The sequence below is a fragment of the Phasianus colchicus genome, chromosome 2 (assembly GCF_987193195.1).
Source record: "Phasianus colchicus chromosome 2, bPhaCol1.hap1.1, whole genome shotgun sequence".
In the NCBI taxonomy this organism is placed as follows: Eukaryota; Metazoa; Chordata; class Aves; order Galliformes; family Phasianidae; genus Phasianus; species Phasianus colchicus.
Window position 1 is genome coordinate 17,421,066 of NC_143437.1, and position 11,308 is coordinate 17,432,373.

Genomic DNA, 11,308 nt, shown 5'->3' on the forward strand with positions numbered 1-11,308 from the left:
CAGAGCAATTACCTTGCATAAGGGAGGATCTGTGGGCTGGAAATTTTTGTCATAGCTTCTGTTGAAAACAGACCATTAAAAAGCAGTGCCTTTGCCCATATATTTTGTTTATTCCTCAGAATTTTATATGTTGTCTTCTAGTTTTTGCATGCTGTCATTGCTTAGTGTAAACAGAAATTTGAAGCCCTCATTTCATACTTAGTGTTAATTTTTAGATAGCCTTCTGCAGTCTCACCCATACTCTTATTTGTCATCTGACTTGGTGTCCGGAATGATGCTGCTGTATGCAGACCTCACTCACTGCACAAGTGAGCTTGCAGATTGCTCCCTGACATGAAGTACTTGCTTCTTTTCTGGTTTGGTATGTGCAAAGAAGGGGATTCACACCTCTCCAGGACAGATAGTTACAAAAGTCTTCAGTTAATCCAATCCAAGTCCTAAATCATTAAGTCCTCTTCATTAAATGGTAAGATTGCTTTTTGTAGCTGCTGTGTGAACAGAAGGTGGAAAAGATGTTTGTCGCATAACTCCTCCAGAAATCTGAACCTAAAAGCTTGTTTATCTATCTATTTATTCATTCTGATCAGGACTTAGATGGTAATCTCCTTGACTCCTGGGAAGGGGTCAGAGTACAATGCCTTTGGTGCTTGAGTGATGGAAAAACTGTTTTAGCGTCGGACACACACCAGCGAATTCGGGGTTATAACTTTGAGGATCTTACAGACAGGAACATGTAAGTACCAGGTTTTGAATTCCTGGCCTTGTGAGAAGAAGACTGAGAAAGTGTGGGACAGGATGAGAAACAACTTCTTGGAATGCTCTCTGTATTAAATGGAGAATAACATGGGATAAAAATTTGTGATTTCCAACTGCAGCTAGATGCATTAGGTCAAGTATTAGAAATAATTTCATAAGCACTGGAGTTTTCTTGTCAATGTTTTGACAATTCTGTTGTTGTGTTGTGCTTGCCTCACATATATAGTGTATCCATATATGAATATATCCTGCTTTGAAGTTACGAGCTGCATTTGAGGCTTCAGGTCCATTTAGTCTTGGAATTTATCATAAGAAAACTAACAAACTGTTGCAGGCCTGGCTAGCATTGACATAGAGACATACTAAATATCAAATAGAAATTCAAATTCAGCACTGTCTTTCTGTGCTGATAGAAATGCAGAGATGGGACGTACTCTTTGTCTTGGTGTTGCATTATTATTTGGTTAAGCATACTCTTAACTGTGATATCTTTCAATTTCAGAGTACAAGAGGATCACCCTATAATGTCGTTTACTATTTCAAAAAATGGCCGCTTAGCTTTGTTAAATGTAGCAACTCAGGTGAGTTTGTGACAACAAATGGAATTGCAAATAATCTGTTTGCAGCTACTAACTGCTTTTAAGTATCTTGATGGAAAATGGAATATTTGATATTAACTAGTTGTATTTAGTTTAATATGAAGACCTTAATGTCACACTGCGTTTATGAATATTCTCTGACAAGAAGGTAATCTTATCCTTGAGACTGAGTTTTTGAATTGATTTATAATCAAGTCTTTAATACAATGAAAATTGTATTATTAAATGTAATTATCTGGCAGTAACACAGAGAAACCAGAAAATGCAAGAATTGTGGCAGGTTGACGTATGTGGGAGTGAGTGAAGGAGGTGTTGGGATTAAATTAAAATATATGTATTTCTGGTTTGGGGACCTTGATTAAGTATAGTTTTCAAAATGGAAGGTGCTACAGCCAGGAAGTTGAAGCTAGCAATTTAGAATATCTTTACTCTCTTGATCTAGTAACACTACCAAAGTTGTCTGAAGGTAGTGCACTTTCATCATATTTAAACTTTTTATAAAGTTTCAGAAGAACACAATGGGTAATGTCCAATGGTTTAAAACAAAAAATCTTCTGTACTTCTAATTCACAGGGAGTTCACTTATGGGACTTACAAGACAGAGTTTTAGTGAGGAAATATCAAGGAGTTACACAAGGATTTTACACAATTCACTCATGTTTTGGGGGTCATAATGAAGACTTCATTGCAAGTGGCAGCGAAGGTAACATCATCCCTTTTGTACAGAAAACTGGAACGCTGTATCCTTCCTATACCTTACTTTTATAATGTTAGCATCTGTAATCTCTAAAAACAAGCAGTTGGTTCATTAAATAAGTCTGAGGAGCACCAAGGCTACAGCATACTTCAAGAAATAACTGTGTGCTAGCAGAAAGAATCTTTTGAGAGAATGGTGCTAGGAGAAAGCACCAATGAATTTATTGTGTTGTCCTCTAAAGCATCTGAATAGTTTTAATTAAAAGTGGGTGGGGTGTTCTTGAGGGTTTTTTCTTTCTGTGGTATGATGCACTTATGGCCTGAATCAGAAATACTACCACAGAGTAACAGCCTCATTTGCCTGTTGAAGGTACAGGTGTGGTGAGGTGATCTGAATTTCAGTCAGAGTTGCCAGCTTTATTACAAAGGAGTAGTCTCAAATTAAGCAGTTGTTGACATATTCTAAAAGGGCTCCTTGGCAATCAAAGGCTTTGTGTGATGTGTTTTTATTCAACTTTTCTGTGGTAAGGAAAGAAATTATTAATGGCTTGTGTCTTGAATTGATTCAGTTCTGTCACTGATGTAATGCCATCACCTCCCACAGAGGTTATGTGCAGGCTAAGGATTACACTTGAAATATAATCACTGTGTAACTCATGTATGTTAGGAAATAGGACCAGGACATTACTAATATCCTCTTTTAGAAAACAGCAGATACATCTAAAATCTTATCTACCAGCAAGCCTTGTCAAAGAATGATACTGACTGAAGGTCAGCATCTCCAATCCAGTGTGAACCTCTTTATAGATCAACAAGTTCCCTGTTTTCATTGTCTGTAAACTACTCAGCACTGGTAGAAGCTTATGGCACCTTATTTAGGTTTGGTCTACCTGAGGCTGCTGCCTCTGCACAATTTGTAACTGTTGCAAATGTGGCTATTGACAAAAACTCTCTATTTAAACAAACAAACCAAAACAATGAAACAAAAACATAATGGATTACATTGTCATAACCTCTTATGCTTAGGAGGTTGCCCTGTCAGCTAGGTAGACTTTTTTCCTTAATCAGTAGGAAGAAAACGAAGGTCTCTTTCTGAGAGGGAAATTGACTGCTGCCTTACTCCAGCTAACGTGTTTTTTCTAAAACAAAATATAGGCATTCTGGCAAGCACCAAAATACTGGTTTGTGTTTAGGCTTTCATTCTTCCAGACAGCAGAGGCTTGTGTGTCCAGTATTTAAGCAGAGAGTAAATTGCGTTATTTGATGAATAGCGTGAATGTGTAGTCTCCTGAAATCAACCAGAACATTTGTATTAATGCAAGTGTGTGTAAAGGTGTTGTACTCAAATGAGCTGGTTCAGCAGAAGACAATTGAGTTATCACATGATTCCGTGATGCTGTTCTAGCAGGTAGGTCAGAAAGCAAGTTTGTTTTGTAGGGGATTGGGAAGAGGAGTAGAGAAGGAATGTTTTGTTTGCTAAGTCTTCAGAATGACTTATGCATTAAAACCTTTCAAACAGATTAAAATACCTCAAGTCAATGTGTTAGTACTTAATGATTTTGTAATGCCAATAATGCACGCTTGTTCAGATTAAATAGCCCTGTTTGGAATATTCCAAAGGCTTACCTAGCAAGATCAACCCACACATTTGTTAAAGGCTGCTAATCTACTGCTAGAGGAAAAAAATTGCTTAGTCCTAAGTATGGTTGGTTATAAAACAAAACATTAAAAAAATTGCAGTGGAGTGTTTGACCATTTCACGTTTTCATTTCTTGTTCTATGTTGCAACAAAGAATTAAAAGCTTCTTTTCACAAAATAGGATCTGTGGGATTACTTATTGCATCTACTTGTACTTGAATACAACTCAGGAATGAATTGTTGTGAAAAGCAGAAATAGCTTGTAATTTGAGACATTAAGTGGAATATTGCTAGGTCTCTAGTAGCAAAATTTATTCCATTAACTGCAATGCTGTGATCTTATCTAGTGTATAGTAATATGTGGTGGTTGTAAATATTCTAGTATTTGTGATTTATAATCATGTACTAATCTGAAAATATGATTGTTTAAAAAAAAAAAAAAAAAGTAGTAATGTAAGTGTTCCCTTTGAATAAGATTACAACTACGTATTCTTAAGAGTAAGTAGCTCAGCTTGTTTTTTATCTATGTATTGGCTTATTTGCATTGTAGTCACGTTTTTCCTGGGAGACTTAAAAGAAAGCAGCATGCCCCTCAGTGGAAGATCTTTGCCCATACTCTTTTGATCGCTTTCAGAAGAAAAAAATTTAGTGCTGTTGCCCATTCAACAGATGCAGGTTTTATAAGAATGCTCATATCTTTGTAATTGCTGAGAGCTTGCGTGGAAATACTTGACATAACAAATTGATCTGTGTAGAGCAATGTTTCTCATGTTTTTCTTTAATGCACGTTTTCTTTAGATCACAAAGTATATATTTGGCACAAGCGTAGCGAGCTGCCAATTGCGGAGCTGACAGGGCACACACGTACTGTTAACTGTGTGAGCTGGAACCCGCAGATTCCATCCATGATGGCCAGCGCCTCTGATGATGGCACTGTTAGAATATGGGGACCAGCACCTTTTGTAGACAACCAGGATATTGAAGGTGAGTGTGTGTGTGTGTGTGTGTGTGTGTGCCTGTTTTGTAATTGCTATGAACTGTCCCAGTGGGTTTTCTGTGCTGTGAAGAAACATTTCCAAAATGCTACTCACATTTCTCACGTGACTGTATAGAGAACTGCGGCGTCACTGAGACCTCACTCTTACATTAACTAACTTATATGGACTTCTTAAGCATTGCCCCTAGTGCTTGAAGTGCATGCAATGTCATTAACATTTAAATAATGCATTCTGAGCAAATATCATGCTGTTATGGTGTTTACACAAGTATTCTCCTAATCTGGAGAGTGACATTTTTTGCACCCTACAAGCTGTACATGATTGATTCATTCCTGATCATCAGACATTATCTGTGTCTTGGAGAGAGCCACATGTTAAATAAGTATAACTTTTTTCACTGTCAGAAGCATGTTCTCCCAGCCCTTCTTACCTACTCCTCAGAATTATTGGCAAGATGAAAACTAGGAGATTGTTGTGCAGCTTGTAGACTTCTGTCTTTTAAGTTGTCTTGTAGTGGGTACTGAGTGTGGATGTTACTTCAAGGGGAACCAAAAAAGTAATCAAAGAGAAATCCATTAAGTGTGAGCAGATAAGTAAACACTTCTAATTCAGAATGTCCCTCAGGTGAAAATGGCTGGAAGTTGGAAGGACATTAGGACTAAGGATCATCTCCTTTCCCTGTTCTATGCTTTCTGACTATTTCTAGTACTGGACTAGGTGGACCAGCATTGCCAGTCTCATTTGTAACATCTTGAACATAACACACGGGGACTTGGAGCCTATGCTCCAGCTTTACTTTATTTGTATTTGGATTCTTGTTTTCTCCCAGTTACCCACCTACTTACTTTCTTAGTTTCTCCACAAAATGATTTATTAAAGTCTATTAAAAACAGAAATGTAAAAACTGGATTTCTCATAGCACTACAAGAAATGTAGGTGCACAGAACATATCTCTGGCAATTTGGGAACTTTAAGTGGGTGACAGACAGCTTTGTGATTAGCACAGTCCCCTGGAACTCAAATGCAAATTTATGTACTTCATTGAACAGGCTGCCCAAGGAGGTGGTAGAGTCACCATCCCTGGAGGTGTTCAAGAAACGTTTAGATGTTGTACTGAGGGACGTGGGCTAGTGGGAAACATCGATGATAGCTGGATGGTTGGTCTGGATGATCTTAAAGGTCTTTTCCAACGTTAGTGATTCTATTCTATGGTCTCTTGCAAGAGGCGATTTTCATGTACCAACAGCTAACATGCTAAGTTTAGATGTTATGAGTAATGATATCTAAAACTGCTAATTTTTACTGTGGGATTTAGTTGCATTGTAAGTTCCAGTATTACTATGCATGCTTAGTAAACTTAACACAGTGTATTTATGTAATGTAATTATAGAAATGCTAACTGTTGATAAGGTTTTCAAGGTTTGATTTTTTTCTCTTGTGTTTTTGTTTTTGCTCAGAGGAATGCAGTAGCATGGATAGTTGATGGCGAATTTGGAGCAGACGACTTCAGTTTAACTTAATTAGTCGTATTTTAAATGGCTTGGGATTTGGTGCAAACAAACATGATTGATAGCTGGACAGACATGCTCGTCATGAAAAAGAACCATTTCTGAAGCCCGGTTGGGGCCAAACATTTACCACCTTGCTTCATAGTAACCAGTCAAGATGAAGCACGTCGTTAGAACGTTGTTGGACACCGTGTTGAAATTACCCCCCATCGGTTGTGAAGAACTGTGCTACATTCAGGCTAACCATTGAACTCAGTATATATTTTTCCCTCCTGCCTTTTTGTCTGGCAGGCTACTGTTCTTGTTGCTCTTCTGTGTAATGAAGTTTAAATGCTTGTTTGGAACACTTTATTTAAGAGTTTAGAAGGCTTGATAGAAAGAGTGCTTTAGTCTGAAGAGTATACATTGGATAGGAAAGTATTTCCTTCTCTTGTTTCTCAAATCTCTCCGCCTTACTTAGCTTGAGATCTTTGCAGCTTGGTTCATGGATTCTAGCCTTGCCCGTTGCGCAGTATATATAAATTGAGATAAACCAATGAACTATGTCAAAAGCACTCTCAGTATCACATTTGACAAAAAGTTTTGTACTTTTCACATAGCTCGTTGCCCTGCAAAGGGGTTAACAGCACAATTTTTTAAAAATAAATTATTTATAGGATTAAAATGACTTCATTTGTATACATTTGGAATTAAACCAATGCAAGAAGAAATGTGGAATGTGGTATCACTGATGCTCTTCCAGAGTGTCTTGACACCCAATCAAAAGCAGTGGCTGCAAGGAGCTTTACATAGGCAGCGAAGCTTGTTTCAGAAGGAGAAACTCACTATCCATATGAAAAGATAAATTGTATTATTTAGGGAAACAAAGAAGTGTTCAGAGTACACCAGGAGATTAAGAGCTTAAACAAGACAAGGTCTTTTTTTTAGTTTATAAATATATGCAACGATACTGATAAAAGGTAAACCTCAACAGAAGAATGTGCTGAATCCTTTATTTGCAAAGTCAACATTTTGTGGAAGTAATTAACATTCAAATCATAGATAACTTGTTTTGCAATGGAAAACTTTCTTTATTATTTGGTAAACAAAGATGTTTAGACTTTGAGAATATAATTCTAAGTTTGCAGGCTTAAAAGTCTCTCCTGGACCTTGTTGCAAGCTGGTGCTGTGAACACGTTAACGCTTTTTGGAACAGTTCCACTAATATGCCATGTTTAGCAAAAAGAGACATTTATAATTGAAGCTTTTTTTTTTTTTAAATAAACAGATGGCCTGGCATCTCTGTGCTTCTGCACTACACACAAATTCCTTGTGGGATGGCACTGGATTTCCTTTCCCACCTTGGGTAGAAAGGTAGTGTTGTTAGTGCTCTGAAGTAATGAGGGAGCAGGAGAGGGCATGCCACCAAGGACAATGTGAATGGAAGTGTGAACTTAGAAGATCCACAATAATCTAGTGACATTAGTCATGTATGGAAGAAGGGTGAGGGAAGGTTTGCCTGAGTTCCTGGGAAGAGCATGTAGCCACTTTGATGAATGGGAATGTGGTGCTTAACATAAATAGTCCTTTTTTTTTTTTTTCTTCCCAAGAAAAATGAAGTGCAGTTCAGCAGGTCAGATTTTTCTTTTTAAGATTCCAGTAATTGGGTGGGTTGGCTTGTTCGTTGTTTTTTTCCTTGCCCTGTGTGTAATCTGCCAGATGACTTAAGATTCTGATCATCTCATTGAAACCAGCTCTGAATCTGACATACGTTCAGTACCTCCAAAATGAAGTAGGAACTTAACATTCTTATCTTTAGTTCATTTGTCTTAAGGTGAATTGCTGGGATAGTAATCACCATTCCCATAAATTCTGGGAAGTATGTATGTAAACTGAAGACTACATATCAGTTCCTCTCCCATTCTCTCATTTTAGAGGAGCTGTTTCTGTTGCTAGTTGGACAGCATAAGATTAGTCAGTCTTTCTCCTGTGGCACTGGTATTGCAGGGAAACAGAAAATTTTCCTAAGGTCAGTTTTTAGTAAACCTAACTTCTAGTTTAAAAACAAACAAACAAACAAAAACACACCAAAAACAGTGTTTTATATCTACAAAACATGATATAATTCAGAAGCAATGCTAGCATGTGAATCTTTAGAGGTTACCCCTGTTTTGTCATACTCTGAAGCTCTGATTTTTAAATGAAGTGTTACTTAAGGAGAGTAAAGGGGAGGGAAAGCAGTTCTGGTTTGCATGTCTCATACAACAGTCTGGCACTACTTGCTTACCTCATACTCATTGGACTTCAGTGGGAGCTCAGGCAGGTGTTGAAGGATCAAAGTCTTGAGTTTAGACTGAAAGTCTCACATGCATTTCAAAAGGCATTTTTCATGTGGTTAGCAGTACCTAAACCAAAGTGAGACTCCTTACCTGGTACAAGCTATGTGTGGGTACGTATGAGCTGATTTCTACTTTCTGCTGCAATGCATTGTAAATAAAAATTGGAACCTAGTGCTTCTTCCAAAATCTGACCTCTTCTGGAATAGGTATGTACCTCTAAAGAACACTTCAGGTATTTAGAAGCAAGTTAGTTAGAAACGTGTTCTGATATCTCTGCTTTAATTCAGTTTTGTGGTTCAACTATGCAACTATGCTCCTTTATCGTATAGATGGCATTCTTTTCAATGTCAATCCCACTGTATTGCATAGATGTCTGCTTATGCCATGTGGTGTGCAGAGATGAGGGAAAGGATAGAGTAATCTTTGTTTTATCACAGTACTTGGTCCCATAGTGAAGTTATGCTACAGATCCAGTGGTAGTGAGAACCAATCTAACGTGGCTGTTACCAGTGTAACCCAGGCTGTTTCTAACATGTCACGTATTCACAATGTGTCAACTGAAAAGTACCAATACTTTTTGTGCACAGATGATAAAATGAGACTATGGGTGGTGGGAGGGGGGGGGAACAAGCTTGCTCATTTGCAACACATTGATTTCCATGTGCTTAAAAATGTTTGTAGGCTGGAATCAGGCTGGAACAACCACACACCCGTGATAAACACTGTGTTTCTGGTGAAAAGTTTTAGAGAGGAAAATACTGTAAGAGTGTACTACTCTTTCCTAATTTTCTTTGGTAAGCTCTTAGCTTAAAACTTTTGCAGTAGCTGCGGGTAATTGTCAAGGCAGATCTTTTAAAAAAAGAAAGCTGAAGCATTTTGTTATCTGAATGCTCATTAGCTGTTCAGGTAAGTAATTTTCAAGGCACAATGGAGCACAAAAGGGAAAACAAGCAGTGATGCTAGATTTGTCCTTGTTTGGGTGGGTGGGGTAGTATGGGGACATGACACCTTCGTTTCAAATTCTCCGTATTTTCTCAAGTTCTCCAACTTTAAAGCTGACTTCATTTTTATGATTAGAGCAAAGGTGCAAGCTAGAAAGCTCTCCTGATGTTGCCAGTTTCTTCTCATCTTGGCTTCAAACAGGTAATGTTGAATAAAACTTATGCTTGGGAGTATGTGTCTAGTTGTATCTCCTTACACTGATAAGCAGCGCTCCCATCCAGAACCAGTTATGAAGGCTTCCTTAGAAGGAAACAAGGACTCGTAAAATTAGCTGTAGTTTGAAGGGGAAATGTAGACCCACATGGGGAGGTAGAGAAAGAGGAATGAAGATAAAAAGCTGGATTTACTGACAAACTACTGTAACTCAAGGGGGAGGAGGAGAAATGCACTTTCAATAGTTTGTCCATATTTTTTTAGCTACAAAACACACCTGTATTTACTAAACGGTTTTCTTTTTGTTGTTTTCTTTGGGACAATTGAGGAACATCCTTCCCATAAATAGCTACCCTTTTTACCTCCTCCTGTCTTTTCCACGTTGGCTGAAGACCATTTTCAGCTGCCATACTTAATTTCAAAAACTGCTACTTTTAAAGATATTTTGAAAGAACTCCTTAACTCTGACACTTTTTTAAACAGGGTGGATTTAATTGAAGTGTGCAGTGTTGAACTGCTGCTGCGGTAGCTGCCTCTAGTTGTTGAAATGAACTGTAGACAAGTTTTTTTGTTTGTCGATCCAGGTTATCTGGGTTCAACAAGAAGTCCGTGAGAGTGTTCCTCCCATCTGGTATGAATGTGTGTGTGCGTGTGTTCCACAAACAGACATAGAACCAAATGTTCTAGGTACTTGTCATGTTTTATTGCATACTTTGAGTCGTGCGTATGTGAAGTGTCCTCCGACCTGAAGGTTTTGGTTAATATCAGTATATTTTTATAAATTGGAAATTCATCGTGCCCCATCTTTTTCTTAAACATCTTTCATTGTTAGGGTCTATGTGCTAGATTTGAATCTTAACATTTTTAGGCACAGATGGAAAAAGTTATTGGCTCCTTGAAAACATATGGGACAAAATGGATCCTCAAAGCATGTATGTACTTACAAACCAAGCTGTAGAGATCAAGAAAAGAACTTTATTGTTGATCTCAAGATTTCTAAGTTGTCAAGATTTATATGGAGTTGTGGTGGAACTAGTTAACACTTAGAGCTTTTGGTATGTAATGACTATTTGCTATGGACTGATATTAAATGTTTCAAAGGATTGCGTTCTTAAACTTTCTGGATTTTTGTTACTCTCCTCGGATTATATTAAGTAGTTAAAATTTCTTTGCTATATTACATTAAAAACATAAGAACTTTGGGTCTCGTATTTATTTTCACTCATTTTACTAATTATTTACAGAACACCGTTTTAACTTTTTTATTTTATAAATGTGTAGTATTTTAAACATATCTTTACAAATTGTTCAATTGGAACTACATTAACTTCTGATTTGTTTTTATTAGGATTTTTAAAAAAAAAACAATACACTTTTTCCATGTTGGTGCACAGCACTTAACAGAAATGTTTGTATTCCCTTTCTTTCAATTCAATAAACAGAATAAATAACTGGAACGAATAGTTCTTAGTTTCCTAAATTTCACTTATGTGATTATCACTGGGATGTTCATTTCTTGATCATTAATTGTAAAGTTCTTCCACGTTTGTAGCATTTTATTTCTTGACAGGAGAAATCACTTGTGACAGCTCAGCTGAAGAAGAATTCTCTTACTGCTGTGCAGCTCTCCAGTTTTTGA

At 37.3% G+C, this 11,308-nt stretch overlaps 1 protein-coding gene across 2 annotated transcripts in view; it reads left to right on the forward strand.

Annotated features, from left to right (window-relative positions):
- Positions 1 to 10,869, forward strand: part of WDR26 (WD repeat domain 26) — a 32,293-nt gene extending 21,424 nt beyond the window's left edge. For both annotated transcript variants that reach the window (XM_031596412.2, XM_031596421.2), the window contains 5 exons: positions 588 to 733; positions 1,259 to 1,337; positions 1,929 to 2,058; positions 4,489 to 4,674; positions 6,146 to 10,869. In XM_031596412.2, coding sequence (XP_031452272.1) covers positions 588 to 733; positions 1,259 to 1,337; positions 1,929 to 2,058; positions 4,489 to 4,674; positions 6,146 to 6,171 — 567 coding nt within the window. In that variant the 3' untranslated portion in view covers positions 6,172 to 10,869. The remainder of the gene's footprint in view (positions 1 to 587; positions 734 to 1,258; positions 1,338 to 1,928; positions 2,059 to 4,488; positions 4,675 to 6,145) is intronic.
- Positions 10,870 to 11,308: the final 439 nt, after the last annotated feature.